The sequence below is a fragment of the Eucyclogobius newberryi genome, unplaced genomic scaffold, assembly GCF_026437365.1.
Source record: "Eucyclogobius newberryi isolate DKJ021-1_F unplaced genomic scaffold, fEucNew1.0.hap1 SCAF_20, whole genome shotgun sequence".
In the NCBI taxonomy this organism is placed as follows: Eukaryota; Metazoa; Chordata; class Actinopteri; order Gobiiformes; family Gobiidae; genus Eucyclogobius; species Eucyclogobius newberryi.
Genome location: NW_027315835.1, coordinates 1,572,883 through 1,587,978, shown reverse-complemented (window position 1 = coordinate 1,587,978; position 15,096 = coordinate 1,572,883). Strand labels below are relative to the sequence as shown.

At 46.5% G+C, this 15,096-nt stretch overlaps 1 protein-coding gene across 1 annotated transcript in view; it reads left to right on the top strand.

The window, feature by feature from the left end:
- Positions 1 to 15,096, top strand: part of ankfn1a (ankyrin repeat and fibronectin type III domain containing 1a) — a 132,957-nt gene that overhangs the window by 61,014 nt on the left and 56,847 nt on the right. The window contains exon 10 of the mRNA XM_072456791.1: positions 10,536 to 10,681. Within this exon, the coding sequence (XP_072312892.1) occupies positions 10,536 to 10,681 (146 nt within the window). The remainder of the gene's footprint in view (positions 1 to 10,535; positions 10,682 to 15,096) is intronic.

The following is a 15,096-nucleotide window of genomic DNA, read 5'->3' as shown; positions in this document are numbered from 1 at the left end:
TTGGACCTGGTTTAGTCCTGGTTTAGTCCTGGTTTGGACCTGGTTTAGTCCTGGTTTAGACCTGGTTTAGACCTGGTTTAGTCCTGGTTTGGACCTGGTTTAGTCCTGGTTTAGTCCTGGTTTGGACCTGGTTTAGTCCTGGTATAGACCTGGTTTAGACCTGGTTTAGACCTGGTTTAGTCCTGGTTTGGACCTGGTTTAGTCCTGGTTTAGTCCTGGTTTGGACCTGGTTTAGTCCTGGTTTAGTCCTGGTTTAGACCTGGTTTAGACCTGGTTTAGACCTGGTTTAGACCTGGTTTAGACCTGGTTTAGTCCTGGTTTAGACCTGGTTTAGACCTGGTTTAGACCTGGTTTAGACCTGGTTTAGTCCTGGTTTAGACCTGGTTTAGTCCTGGTTTAGTCCTGGTTTAGACCTGGTTTAGTCCTGGTTTGGACCTGGTTTAGTCCTGGTTTAGACCTGGTTTAGACCTGGTTTAGTCCTGGTTTGGACCTGGTTTAGTCCTGGTTTAGACCTGGTTTAGACCTGGTTTAGTCCTGGTTTGGACCTGGTTTAGTCCTGGTTTAGTCCTGGTTTGGACCTGGTTTAGTCCTGGTTTAGACCTGGTTTAGACCTGGTTTAGTCCTGGTTTGGACCTGGTTTAGTCCTGGTTTAGTCCTGGTTTGGACCTGGTTTAGTCCTGGTTTAGTCCTGGTTTAGACCTGGTTTAGACCTGGTTTAGACCTGGTTTAGTCCTGGTTTGGACCTGGTTTAGTCCTGGTTTAGTCCTGGTTTGGACCTGGTTTAGTCCTGGTTTAGTCCTGGTTTAGACCTGGTTTAGTCCTGGTTTAGACCTGGTTTAGTCCTGGTTTGGACCTGGTTTAGTCCTGGTTTAGACCTGGTTTAGACCTGGTTTAGTCCTGGTTTGGACCTGGTTTAGTCCTGGTTTAGACCTGGTTTAGACCTGGTTTAGTCCTGGTTTGGACCTGGTTTAGTCCTGGTTTAGTCCTGGTTTGGACCTGGTTTAGTCCTGGTTTAGACCTGGTTTAGACCTGGTTTAGACCTGGTTTAGTCCTGGTTTGGACCTGGTTTAGTCCTGGTTTAGTCCTGGTTTGGACCTGGTTTAGACCTGGTTTAGTCCTGGTTTGGACCTGGTTTAGTCCTGGTTTAGTCCTGGTTTAGACCTGGTTTAGACCTGGTTTAGTCCTGGTTTGGACCTGGTTTAGTCCTGGTTTAGTCCTGGTTTGGACCTGGTTTAGTCCTGGTTTAGACCTGGTTTAGACCTGGTTTAGTCCTGGTTTGGACCTGGTTTAGTCCTGGTTTAGTCCTGGTTTGGACCTGGTTTAGTCCTGGTATAGACCTGGTTTAGACCTGGTTTAGACCTGGTTTAGTCCTGGTTTGGACCTGGTTTAGTCCTGGTTTAGTCCTGGTTTGGACCTGGTTTAGTCCTGGTTTAGTCCTGGTTTAGTCCTGGTTTAGACCTGGTTTAGACCTGGTTTAGACCTGGTTTAGTCCTGGTTTAGTCCTGGTTTAGACCTGGTTTAGACCTGGTTTAGACCTGGTTTAGACCTGGTTTAGACCTGGTTTAGTCCTGGTTTAGACCTGGTTTAGTCCTGGTTTAGACCTGGTTTAGTCCTGGTTTGGACCTGGTTTAGTCCTGGTTTAGACCTGGTTTAGACCTGGTTTAGTCCTGGTTTGGACCTGGTTTAGTCCTGGTTTAGACCTGGTTTAGACCTGGTTTAGTCCTGGTTTGGACCTGGTTTAGTCCTGGTTTAGTCCTGGTTTGGACCTGGTTTAGTCCTGGTTTAGACCTGGTTTAGACCTGGTTTAGACCTGGTTTAGTCCTGGTTTGGACCTGGTTTAGTCCTGGTTTAGTCCTGGTTTGGACCTGGTTTAGTCCTGGTTTAGTCCTGTTTAGTCCTGGTTTAGACCTGGTTTAGACCTGGTTTAGACCTGGTTTAGTCCTGGTTTGGACCTGGTTTAGTCCTGGTTTAGACCTGGTTTAGACCTGGTTTAGTCCTGGTTTGGACCTGGTTTAGTCCTGGTTTAGTCCTGGTTTAGACCCTGGTTTAGTCCTGGTTTAGACCTGGTTTAGACCTGGTTTAGTCCTGGTTTGGACCTGGTTTAGTCCTGGTTTAGACCTGGTTTAGACCTGGTTTAGTCCTGGTTTGGACCTGGTTTAGTCCTGGTTTAGTCCTGGTTTGGACCTGGTTTAGTCCTGGTTTAGACCTGGTTTAGACCTGGTTTAGACCTGGTTTAGTCCTGGTTTGGACCTGGTTTAGTCCTGGTTTAGTCCTGGTTTGGACCTGGTTTAGTCCTGGTTTAGTCCTGGTTTAGTCCTGGTTTAGACCTGGTTTAGACCTGGTTTAGTCCTGGTTTAGACCTGGTTTAGTCCTGGTTTAGTCCTGGTTTGGACCTGGTTTAGTCCTGGTTTAGTCCTGGTTTAGTCCTGGTTTAGACCTGGTTTAGACCTGGTTTAGACCTGGTTTAGTCCTGGTTTGGACCTGGTTTAGTCCTGGTTTAGACCTGGTTTAGACCTGGTTTAGTCCTGGTTTGGACCTGGTTTAGTCCTGGTTTAGTCCTGGTTTAGACCTGGTTTAGTCCTGGTTTAGACCTGGTTTAGACCTGGTTTAGTCCTGGTTTGGACCTGGTTTAGTCCTGGTTTAGACCTGGTTTAGACCTGGTTTAGTCCTGGTTTGGACCTGGTTTAGTCCTGGTTTGGACCTGGTTTAGTCCTGGTTTAGACCTGGTTTAGACCTGGTTTAGACCTGGTTTAGTCCTGGTTTAGACCTGGTTTAGTCCTGGTTTAGACCTGGTTTAGTCCTGGTTTGGACCTGGTTTAGTCCTGGTTTAGACCTGGTTTAGACCTGGTTTAGTCCTGGTTTGGACCTGGTTTAGTCCTGGTTTAGACCTGGTTTAGACCTGGTTTAGTCCTGGTTTAGTCCTGGTTTGGACCTGGTTTAGTCCTGGTTTAGTCCTGGTTTAGTCCTGGTTTAGTCCTGGTTTAGACCTGGTTTAGACCTGGTTTAGACCTGGTTTAGTCCTGGTTTAGACCTGGTTTAGTCCTGGTTTAGACCTGGTTTAGTCCTGGTTTGGACCTGGTTTAGTCCTGGTTTAGACCTGGTTTAGACCTGGTTTAGTCCTGGTTTGGACCTGGTTTAGTCCTGGTTTAGACCTGGTTTAGACCTGGTTTAGTCCTGGTTTGGACCTGGTTTAGTCCTGGTTTAGTCCTGGTTTGGACCTGGTTTAGTCCTGGTTTAGACCTGGTTTAGTCCTGGTTTAGTCCTGGTTTGGACCTGGTTTAGTCCTGGTTTAGTCCTGGTTTGGACCTGGTTTAGTCCTGGTTTAGTCCTGGTTTGGACCTGGTTTAGTCCTGGTTTAGACCTGGTTTAGACCTGGTTTAGACCTGGTTTAGACCTGGTTTAGTCCTGGTTTGGACCTGGTTTAGTCCTGGTTTAGTCCTGGTTTGGACCTGGTTTAGACCTGGTTTAGTCCTGGTTTGGACCTGGTTTAGTCCTGGTTTAGTCCTGGTTTAGACCTGGTTTAGACCTGGTTTAGTCCTGGTTTGGACCTGGTTTAGTCCTGGTTTAGACCTGGTTTAGACCTGGTTTAGTCCTGGTTTGGACCTGGTTTAGTCCTGGTTTAGTCCTGGTTTAGACCTGGTTTAGACCTGGTTTAGTCCTGGTTTGGACCTGGTTTAGTCCTGGTTTAGTCCTGGTTTGGACCTGGTTTAGTCCTGGTTTAGACCTGGTTTAGACCTGGTTTAGACCTGGTTTAGTCCTGGTTTGGACCTGGTTTAGTCCTGGTTTAGTCCTGGTTTGGACCTGGTTTAGACCTGGTTTAGACCTGGTTTAGACCTGGTTTAGTCCTGGTTTGGACCTGGTTTAGTCCTGGTTTAGTCCTGGTTTGGACCTGGTTTAGTCCTGGTTTAGTCCTGGTTTAGTCCTGGTTTAGACCTGGTTTAGACCTGGTTTAGACCTGGTTTAGTCCTGGTTTAGTCCTGGTTTAGACCTGGTTTAGACCTGGTTTAGACCTGGTTTAGACCTGGTTTAGACCTGGTTTAGTCCTGGTTTAGACCTGGTTTAGTCCTGGTTTAGACCTGGTTTAGTCCTGGTTTGGACCTGGTTTAGTCCTGGTTTAGACCTGGTTTAGACCTGGTTTAGTCCTGGTTTGGACCTGGTTTAGTCCTGGTTTAGACCTGGTTTAGACCTGGTTTAGTCCTGGTTTGGACCTGGTTTAGTCCTGGTTTAGTCCTGGTTTGGACCTGGTTTAGTCCTGGTTTAGTCCTGGTTTAGTCCTGGTTTAGACCTGGTTTAGACCTGGTTTAGACCTGGTTTAGTCCTGGTTTGGACCTGGTTTAGTCCTGGTTTAGACCTGGTTTAGACCTGGTTTAGTCCTGGTTTGGACCTGGTTTAGTCCTGGTTTAGTCCTGGTTTGGACCCGGTTTAGTCCTGGTTTAGACCTGGTTTAGTCCTGGTTTGGACCTGGTTTAGTCCTGGTTTAGACCTGGTTTAGACCTGGTTTAGTCCTGGTTTGGACCTGGTTTAGTCCTGGTTTAGTCCTGGTTTGGACCTGGTTTAGTCCTGGTTTAGACCTGGTTTAGACCTGGTTTAGACCTGGTTTAGTCCTGGTTTGGACCTGGTTTAGTCCTGGTTTAGTCCTGGTTTGGACCTGGTTTAGTCCTGGTTTAGTCCTGGTTTAGTCCTGGTTTAGACCTGGTTTAGACCTGGTTTAGACCTGGTTTAGTCCTGGTTTAGACCTGGTTTAGTCCTGGTTTAGTCCTGGTTTGGACCTGGTTTAGTCCTGGTTTAGTCCTGGTTTAGTCCTGGTTTAGACCTGGTTTAGACCTGGTTTAGACCTGGTTTAGTCCTGGTTTGGACCTGGTTTAGTCCTGGTTTAGACCTGGTTTAGACCTGGTTTAGTCCTGGTTTGGACCTGGTTTAGTCCTGGTTTAGTCCTGGTTTAGACCTGGTTTAGTCCTGGTTTAGACCTGGTTTAGACCTGGTTTAGTCCTGGTTTGGACCTGGTTTAGTCCTGGTTTAGACCTGGTTTAGACCTGGTTTAGTCCTGGTTTGGACCTGGTTTAGTCCTGGTTTGGACCTGGTTTAGTCCTGGTTTAGACCTGGTTTAGACCTGGTTTAGACCTGGTTTAGTCCTGGTTTAGACCTGGTTTAGTCCTGGTTTAGACCTGGTTTAGTCCTGGTTTGGACCTGGTTTAGTCCTGGTTTAGACCTGGTTTAGACCTGGTTTAGTCCTGGTTTGGACCTGGTTTAGTCCTGGTTTAGACCTGGTTTAGACCTGGTTTAGTCCTGGTTTAGTCCTGGTTTGGACCTGGTTTAGTCCTGGTTTAGTCCTGGTTTGGACCTGGTTTAGTCCTGGTTTAGTCCTGGTTTAGACCTGGTTTAGACCTGGTTTAGACCTGGTTTAGACCTGGTTTAGTCCTGGTTTAGACCTGGTTTAGTCCTGGTTTAGACCTGGTTTAGTCCTGGTTTGGACCTGGTTTAGTCCTGGTTTAGACCTGGTTTAGACCTGGTTTAGTCCTGGTTTGGACCTGGTTTAGTCCTGGTTTAGACCTGGTTTAGACCTGGTTTAGTCCTGGTTTGGACCTGGTTTAGTCCTGGTTTAGTCCTGGTTTGGACCTGGTTTAGTCCTGGTTTAGACCTGGTTTAGTCCTGGTTTAGTCCTGGTTTGGACCTGGTTTAGTCCTGGTTTAGTCCTGGTTTGGACCTGGTTTAGTCCTGGTTTAGTCCTGGTTTAGACCTGGTTTAGACCTGGTTTAGACCTGGTTTAGTCCTGGTTTGGACCTGGTTTAGTCCTGGTTTAGACCTGGTTTAGACCTGGTTTAGTCCTGGTTTGGACCTGGTTTAGTCCTGGTTTAGTCCTGGTTTAGACCTGGTTTAGTCCTGGTTTAGACCTGGTTTAGACCTGGTTTAGTCCTGGTTTGGACCTGGTTTAGTCCTGGTTTAGACCTGGTTTAGACCTGGTTTAGTCCTGGTTTGGACCTGGTTTAGTCCTGGTTTGGACCTGGTTTAGTCCTGGTTTAGACCTGGTTTAGACCTGGTTTAGACCTGGTTTAGTCCTGGTTTAGACCTGGTTTAGTCCTGGTTTAGACCTGGTTTAGTCCTGGTTTAGACCTGGTTTAGTCCTGGTTTAGACCTGGTTTAGACCTGGTTTAGTCCTGGTTTGGACCTGGTTTAGTCCTGGTTTAGACCTGGTTTAGACCTGGTTTAGTCCTGGTTTAGTCCTGGTTTGGACCTGGTTTAGTCCTGGTTTAGTCCTGGTTTGGACCTGGTTTAGTCCTGGTTTAGTCCTGGTTTAGACCTGGTTTAGACCTGGTTTAGACCTGGTTTAGACCTGGTTTAGTCCTGGTTTAGACCTGGTTTAGTCCTGGTTTAGACCTGGTTTAGTCCTGGTTTGGACCTGGTTTAGTCCTGGTTTAGACCTGGTTTAGACCTGGTTTAGTCCTGGTTTGGACCTGGTTTAGTCCTGGTTTAGACCTGGTTTAGACCTGGTTTAGTCCTGGTTTGGACCTGGTTTAGTCCTGGTTTAGTCCTGGTTTGGACCTGGTTTAGTCCTGGTTTAGACCTGGTTTAGTCCTGGTTTAGTCCTGGTTTGGACCTGGTTTAGTCCTGGTTTAGTCCTGGTTTGGACCTGGTTTAGTCCTGGTTTAGTCCTGGTTTGGACCTGGTTTAGTCCTGGTTTAGTCCTGGTTTGGACCTGGTTTAGTCCTGGTTTAGACCTGGTTTAGACCTGGTTTAGACCTGGTTTAGACCTGGTTTAGTCCTGGTTTGGACCTGGTTTAGTCCTGGTTTAGTCCTGGTTTGGACCTGGTTTAGACCTGGTTTAGTCCTGGTTTGGACCTGGTTTAGTCCTGGTTTAGTCCTGGTTTAGACCTGGTTTAGTCCTGGTTTAGTCCTGGTTTGGACCTGGTTTAGTCCTGGTTTGGTCCTGGTTTGGACCTGGTTTAGTCCTGGTTTAGACCTGGTTTAGACCTGGTTTAGACCTGGTTTAGTCCTGGTTTGGACCTGGTTTAGTCCTGGTTTAGTCCTGGTTTGGACCTGGTTTAGTCCTGGTTTAGACCTGGTTTAGACCTGGTTTAGTCCTGGTTTGGACCTGGTTTAGTCCTGGTTTAGTCCTGGTTTGGACCTGGTTTAGTCCTGGTATAGACCTGGTTTAGACCTGGTTTAGACCTGGTTTAGTCCTGGTTTGGACCTGGTTTAGTCCTGGTTTAGTCCTGGTTTGGACCTGGTTTAGTCCTGGTTTAGTCCTGGTTTAGTCCTGGTTTAGACCTGGTTTAGACCTGGTTTAGACCTGGTTTAGTCCTGGTTTAGTCCTGGTTTAGACCTGGTTTAGACCTGGTTTAGACCTAGTTTAGTCCTGGTTTAGACCTGGTTTAGTCCTGGTTTAGACCTGGTTTAGTCCTGGTTTGGACCTGGTTTAGTCCTGGTTTAGACCTGGTTTAGACCTGGTTTAGTCCTGGTTTGGACCTGGTTTAGTCCTGGTTTAGACCTGGTTTAGACCTGGTTTAGTCCTGGTTTGGACCTGGTTTAGTCCTGGTTTAGTCCTGGTTTGGACCTGGTTTAGTCCTGGTTTAGACCTGGTTTAGACCTGGTTTAGACCTGGTTTAGTCCTGGTTTGGACCTGGTTTAGTCCTGGTTTAGTCCTGGTTTGGACCTGGTTTAGTCCTGGTTTAGACCTGGTTTAGACCTGGTTTAGTCCTGGTTTGGACCTGGTTTAGTCCTGGTTTAGTCCTGGTTTAGACCCGGTTTAGTCCTGGTTTAGACCTGGTTTAGACCTGGTTTAGTCCTGGTTTGGACCTGGTTTAGTCCTGGTTTAGACCTGGTTTAGACCTGGTTTAGTCCTGGTTTGGACCTGGTTTAGTCCTGGTTTAGTCCTGGTTTGGACCTGGTTTAGTCCTGGTTTAGACCTGGTTTAGACCTGGTTTAGACCTGGTTTAGTCCTGGTTTGGACCTGGTTTAGTCCTGGTTTAGTCCTGGTTTAGACCTGGTTTAGACCTGGTTTAGTCCTGGTTTAGACCTGGTTTAGACCTGGTTTAGACCTGGTTTAGTCCTGGTTTAGACCTGGTTTAGTCCTGGTTTAGTCCTGGTTTAGACCTGGTTTAGACCTGGTTTAGACCTGGTTTAGACCTGGTTTAGACCTGGTTTAGACCTGGTTTAGTCCTGGTTTAGACCTGGTTTAGTCCTGGTTTAGTCCTGGTTTGGACCTGGTTTAGTCCTGGTTTAGTCCTGGTTTAGTCCTGGTTTAGACCTGGTTTAGACCTGGTTTAGACCTGGTTTAGTCCTGGTTTGGACCTGGTTTAGTCCTGGTTTAGACCTGGTTTAGACCTGGTTTAGTCCTGGTTTGGACCTGGTTTAGTCCTGGTTTAGTCCTGGTTTAGTCCTGGTTTAGACCTGGTTTAGACCTGGTTTAGACCTGGTTTAGTCCTGGTTTGGACCTGGTTTAGTCCTGGTTTAGACCTGGTTTAGACCTGGTTTAGTCCTGGTTTGGACCTGGTTTAGTCCTGGTTTAGTCCTGGTTTAGACCCGGTTTAGTCCTGGTTTAGACCTGGTTTAGACCTGGTTTAGTCCTGGTTTGGACCTGGTTTAGTCCTGGTTTAGACCTGGTTTAGACCTGGTTTAGTCCTGGTTTGGACCTGGTTTAGTCCTGGTTTAGTCCTGGTTTGGACCTGGTTTAGTCCTGGTTTAGACCTGGTTTAGACCTGGTTTAGACCTGGTTTAGTCCTGGTTTGGACCTGGTTTAGTCCTGGTTTAGTCCTGGTTTAGACCTAGTTTAGACCTGGTTTAGTCCTGGTTTAGACCTGGTTTAGACCTGGTTTAGACCTGGTTTAGTCCTGGTTTAGACCTGGTTTAGTCCTGGTTTAGTCCTGGTTTAGACCTGGTTTAGACCTGGTTTAGTCCTGGTTTAGACCTGGTTTAGTCCTGGTTTAGTCCTGGTTTAGACCTGGTTTAGTCCTGGTTTAGACCTGGTTTAGTCCTGGTTTAGTCCTGGTTTAGACCTGGTTTAGACCTGGTTTAGACCTGGTTTAGTCCTGGTTTAGACCTGGTTTAGACCTGGTTTAGTCCTGGTTTAGTCCTGGTTTGGACCTGGTTTAGTCCTGGTTTAGTCCTGGTTTAGTCCTGGTTTAGACCTGGTTTAGACCTGGTTTAGACCTGGTTTAGTCCTGGTTTGGACCTGGTTTAGTCCTGGTTTAGACCTGGTTTAGACCTGGTTTAGTCCTGGTTTGGACCTGGTTTAGTCCTGGTTTAGTCCTGGTTTAGACCTGGTTTAGTCCTGGTTTAGACCTGGTTTAGACCTGGTTTAGTCCTGGTTTAGTCCTGGTTTCTGGTCTTCATTAATGTGTCCAGTAACAGTCTAATTGTTTTTCATTGAGCTGTTTGTAAAGTGAGATTTATCACCAGCTTTAATCGAGTTAAACTGAGATCAGATCTACAGAGCTTCATTATGAGGGAGAGAAGAGGAGGGAGAGGAGAGGAGGGAGAGAAGAGGAGGGAGAGAAGAGGAGAGGAGGGAGAGAAGAGCGACAGAAGAAAGAGGAAAGCTGCACAAACAATAATAAAGCTCTGAATGAACAATCTTGAACCTCATTCATTATGAACGAGGATTTGAGTGTGAAAAATACTAAATGTCTCTAAAAACAGATGTAGAAGAATCCAGCCAAGGTGCTCCTGAGCAGGACCAGGGCCAGATCTGAGCCTGGTCCTGGTTCTGGTTCTGGTTCTGGTCCTGGTTCTGGTTCTGGTTCTGGTTCTGGTTCTGGTTCTGGTTCTGGTTCTGGTTCTGGTTCTGGTCCTGGTCCTGGTCCTGGTCCTGGTCCTGGTCCTGGTTCTGGTTCTGGTTCTGGTTCTGGTTCTGGTTCTGGTCCTGGTCCTGGTCCTGGTCCTGGTCCTGGTTCTGGTTCTGGTCCTGGTCCTGGTCCTGGTCCTGGTCCTGGTCCTGGTCCTGGTCCTGGTCCTGGTCCTGGTTCTGGTCCTGGTCCTGGTCCTGGTTCTGGTTCTGGTTCTGGTTCTGGTCCTGGTCCTGGTTCTGGTTCTGGTTCTGGTCCTGGTTCTGGTCCTGGTCCTGGTCCTGGTCCTGGTCCTGGTCCTGGTCCTGGTTCTGGTTCTGGTTCTGGTTCTGGTTCTGGTTCTGGTCCTGGTCCTGGTCCTGGTTCTGGTCCTGGTCCTGGTCCTGGTCCTGGTTCTGGTTCTGGTTCTGGTTCTGGTCCTGGTCCTGGTCCTGGTCCTGGTCCTGGTCCTGATCCTGGTCCTGGTCCTGGTCCTGGTCCTGGTTCTGGTTCTGGTTCTGGTCCTGGTTCTGGTCCTGGTCCTGGTCCTGGTCCTGGTCCTGGTCCTGGTCCTGGTTCTGGTTCTGGTTCTGGTTCTGGTTCTGGTCCTGGTCCTGGTCCTGGTTCTGGTCCTGGTCCTGGTCCTGGTTCTGGTTCTGGTTCTGGTTCTGGTCCTGGTCCTGGTCCTGGTCCTGGTCCTGGTCCTGGTCCTGATCCTGGTCCTGGTTCTGGTTCTGGTCCTGGTCCTTTAACCCAGAGACTCTGAGTTTTCAGACAGTAAATCTCTTTTCCTCGGTGAACTGAGGCTCACGGCGATGGGAGGGGCCACGGCGATGGGAGGGGCCACGGCGATGGGAGGGGCCACGGCGATGGGAGGGGCCACGGCGATGGGAGGGGCCACGGCGATGGGAGGGGCCACGGCGATATGTCTTGTGGATATACAGTATAATAATAATAATAATGTATTTCAATTTAAGAATTTCTGAAAAGTAGAAGATCAGCTTCAGCCGTCATGAAATGTCCTGTTTTTGTTTGTCTCTGGTTTAGTTTCTTTGTGGTTTCTCTGTGAGTCTTTGTCCTCTGGCCTTGGTCTGTTCCTCTGAGCTGCCTTTTCTCTCTCGCTCTGGTCCTGGAAAAAGGATGAAAACGGCAGAGAAAACGAGCTTGTGTCGTGTCCAGCACTCGTCACGACACTCGTTTTCTCTGCCCAAGGACTTTGACTATTCAAGTGAATTAATGACAACAGCAAATAAACGCGTCTGGAAATGTTCCACTTTTATGAAACTGAAGAGCCACGAGAACCAGGACATTCAACATGACTCTCTCCAGCTGCTTTAGACCCGCCTTAGTCCTGCTTTAGTCCTGGTTTAGTCCTGCTTTAGTCCTGCTTTAGTCCTGCTTTAGTCCTGCTTTAGTCCTGCTTTAGTCCTGCTTTAGTCCTGCTTTAGTCCTGCTTTAGTCCTGCTTTAGTCCTGCTTTAGTCCTGTTTTAGTCCTGCTTTAGTCCTGGTTTAGTCCTGGTTTAGTCCTGGTTTAGTCCTGCTTTAGTCCTGCTTTAGTCCTGCTTTAGTCCTGCTTTAGTCCTGTTTTAATCCTGTTTTAGACCTGCTTTAGACTCTCTTTAGTGCCTCTTCAGACCCTCTTCAGACCCTCTTTAGACTCTCTTTAAGTAAGTAAGTAAGTAAATTTTATTTCTATAGCACCTTTCACAGACAGAAGTCACAAAGTGCTTCAGAAAACACAGAATAAAACAATAAAAACACAAAAAACTTACAGTGAACAAAACATATACAACAATATACAGTCAAATCAGTCCCTAAAACAAGTGCATTTAAAAGGCTTGACTAAATAAAAAGGTTTTAAGCTGACCCTTAAAAGCAGTAACTGAGTCCAGTGACCGTAGGGAGAACGGAAGATCGTTCTAGAGTCTGGAACAGTCTGGAAGGATCTGTCTCCTCTGGTCCCAAAACGTGTGCGTGGAACCAACAGTTTCTGGTCCAAGGACCTTAGTGAGTTCTGGAGCAGCTGCAGACGAGAGTTCCTTCTTGTTAAGACAGGAAAACAAACTGTTACAATAGTCTAAACGTGAAGACACAAATGCATGAATTATAAGTTCCAGATCATTTTGAGACATTATTTTCCTGAGTTTAGAGATTTTCCTCAACTGAAAGAAACAGTTCCTGGTCAACAGCTTAGAGTGGTGTTCTAAAGACATGTCTGTGTCAAAGACAACACCCAAGTTTCTAAGACTTGGTTTTACAGTCTGGCCTAAAACACCCAAGTGCTGGTTTATCCCTGGAATGGCATCATCAGGGGCAATAATCAGAGTTTCTGTTTTGTCAGCATTTAGCTGCAGAGTTTTTACTCAGCCATTGTTTTATTTGCACTAAACAACTGACCAAGGAGTTCAGCTTCTGGATCTCAGAAGGTTTAAAAGAGCAATAGAGCTGAATATCGTCAGCGAACAGGTGATAGGACACATCACTAAACTCTTTAATGATCATTCCCAGGGGGATTATATAAAGTAAAAATAGGACGGGACCCAAGACGGAGCCCTGAGGAACTCCACACAACAGATCAGCTGAGTCGGACATTATTTGGTTTGCAGCGACACTAAAGCTCCGACCGGATAAATATGAGGAAAACCAATGAAGAACTGACCCCGATCGTCCAATCAGGTCCCTCAATCTGTTCAACAGGATATGATGGTCGACAGTGTCAAAGGTCAACCGTGCAGATAAATCCAACAGAACTAAAACAGTGCATTTCCCAGAATCAGCAGACATCATAATGTCACTGGACACTTTGAGCAATGCGGTTTCCATGGAATGATGTTTGCGGAAACCAGATTGAAAAGAGTCGTGAATGTTTGACTGATCAAGGAAATCTGACTGTTGTTCAGAGACCACCTTCTCAAGGATCTTGGACATGAACGGGAGCTTTGATATGGGTCTGAAACTTTTGGGGTCTGTCGGGTCCAAGTTAGTTTTTTTCAGTAAAGGCTCAACTATGGCATGTTTAAATGGACCAGGAAACACACCAGTAGAAAGAGAGAGATTTACCATTTTGGTCCCCCAGGGGCCAATAACATCAAACACTTTGAGGAAGAGCCTGCAGGGAAGGGCATCTGATGTACAAGAGGAGGGTTTACTCTTGGTCACCAGAGCTGAGATGTCTTCTAGAGTGACAGGCTTAAAAGAAGAGCAGTTTTGGGAAACAGGCTCCACAGAAACAGGTTTATCAGACAATGGGAGTGGGATTTGGTCTTTGATCATCTTGATCTTATCGATAAAGAACATGAGTTCGTTGCTTTGCAGGAAACAGGAGTCACTGCAGCTGAAGGACAAACAATAGAATTTATAGTGTCAAACACTTTGTGGTTTTTCTTGTTGGATGTTATTAGCTGACGGAAGTAATCAGCTCTGGAACTTTCCATCATTTCATTGTAAGATGACACAAGCTCTCTGAGGTGTGACCTATGACCTCAAGACTGGAGGTCTTCCACAGACGCTCAGTTTTCCGACATAGTCTCTTTAGGTTTAGGATATCTTCATTTATCCAAGGACAAGCTTTTTTCTGTGATGACACAGTGGATTTTACAGGTGCCACCTGATCTAAAATGGATAAACATTGGCTGTTAAAGGAATTAATTCAACTGTCCACATCAAGACAATTCATAAACAATGAGGATCAAATACAGCAGAAAATTGGACGGCTGTATTTGCAGTGATAATGCGCCTCTGAGACCTGATGTTTGAGGCACCGGCTCAGGAGAAAAGTTCAATTCAAATAAAACACAGCTATGATCGCTCACATGGACATCCTCCACACAGAGGTGACAACACTCAGGCCAAGTGAAAAAGTTTAGACCCTCTTTAGACTCTCTTTAGACTCTCTTTAGACCCTCTTTAGACCCTCTTTAGACTCTCTTTAGACTCTCTTTAGACCCTCTTTAGTGCCTCTTTAGACCCTCTTTAGACTCTCTTTAGACTCTCTTTAGACTCTCTTTAGACTCTCTTTAGACTCTCTTTAGACCCTCTTTAGTGCCTCTTTAGGCCCTCTTTAGGCCCTCTTTAGCCCCTCTTTAGCCCCCACTTTACGTTCCTGCTTCCGAAGAGTGCACACGCTTTTTTGCTCGCTCCGCTTGCTATCGCTGCTTTCCTTATTTATTTTGCTTTTTAATCAGTTTTTGTCTTCCAAACATTTTTGCTTTAGACTTTTTCAAGTAAACCAAGGATTTTAAGAACATTTTTCCAGTTTTAACGACAAATCTGACGCCAGCGACATGTCCGGGAGAAGAAGGGAGAAAGACTGTGAACGCTGTTGGAAATATCAACAAGAAATTAATGAGCTGAAAACACGGATATTTGTTTTGGAATCTGAAAAAGTTCTTCACGATACCATTCCTGTGTCAACCGACGGTAAGAAGAGCACACTTTTTACAAGAAAAACTGCTACTTTCAACCTAAACCGCAGTGACTCTGTGTCGTTTCCAAAACTGTCTAAAAAACAGAAAGACCAGGCTGTTTCTTGGAACAAACTTGGAGCAAAGCCTAAACGATACAAAGATAACGTGAAGTCACCTAAAATACAGCTCACCAACAGATTTTTACCACTTTCAGAGATGGAATTAAATGAAAAAAGGAAAGATGACGTGGCCAAAATACAGCGAGGAGGATCTGCCAAGGTCACGCAGATTGTTTTAGTTGGGGACGGCGCGATAAGTCACGTGACGCATGAAAAGATAAACACACATTCTTTTCCAAGCGCCACTGTTTCTGAGATAACGTCACTCCTTCCAAATATTATGGCTAAGCATGGAGGAGCTAAACAGCTGATTGTGCACGTGGGTGCAGTGGACATGCGGCGGGAACAGACTGAAGTTTTGAAAAAAGACTTCTTGAAGTTATTCGACGTGCTTGATAAAATGGAAATCAAAACTTTCATAAGTGGACCTCTTCCAAACATCGACAGGAGGATAAACAAGTTTAGCCGGCTTCTTCAGCTGAACACATGGCTGTCCAAAGAGTGTTCCCCGCGAGGACTACACTACATTGAGAACTTCTATCTATTCTGGAAACGAGAGGACCTGTTTAAGAGAAATGGCCCCCACCTATGCAGAGATGGAGTGAGGGTGCTGACAGAGAACCTGCTCCACGCTCTGAGGCATTGGACTGGGCCTGGACAGGGTCCTGAGCAGATAGTTAGAGAAGAGAGGAATGAGAGAAGAATTCCTGCTCCCTCAGCCAGAGACCGAGCCAATGTTTCAACATCAAAAGCACCACAACCTCCGCCTCCACCAAAGGATTCATCAGCAGCTGCTCCACCACCACCAG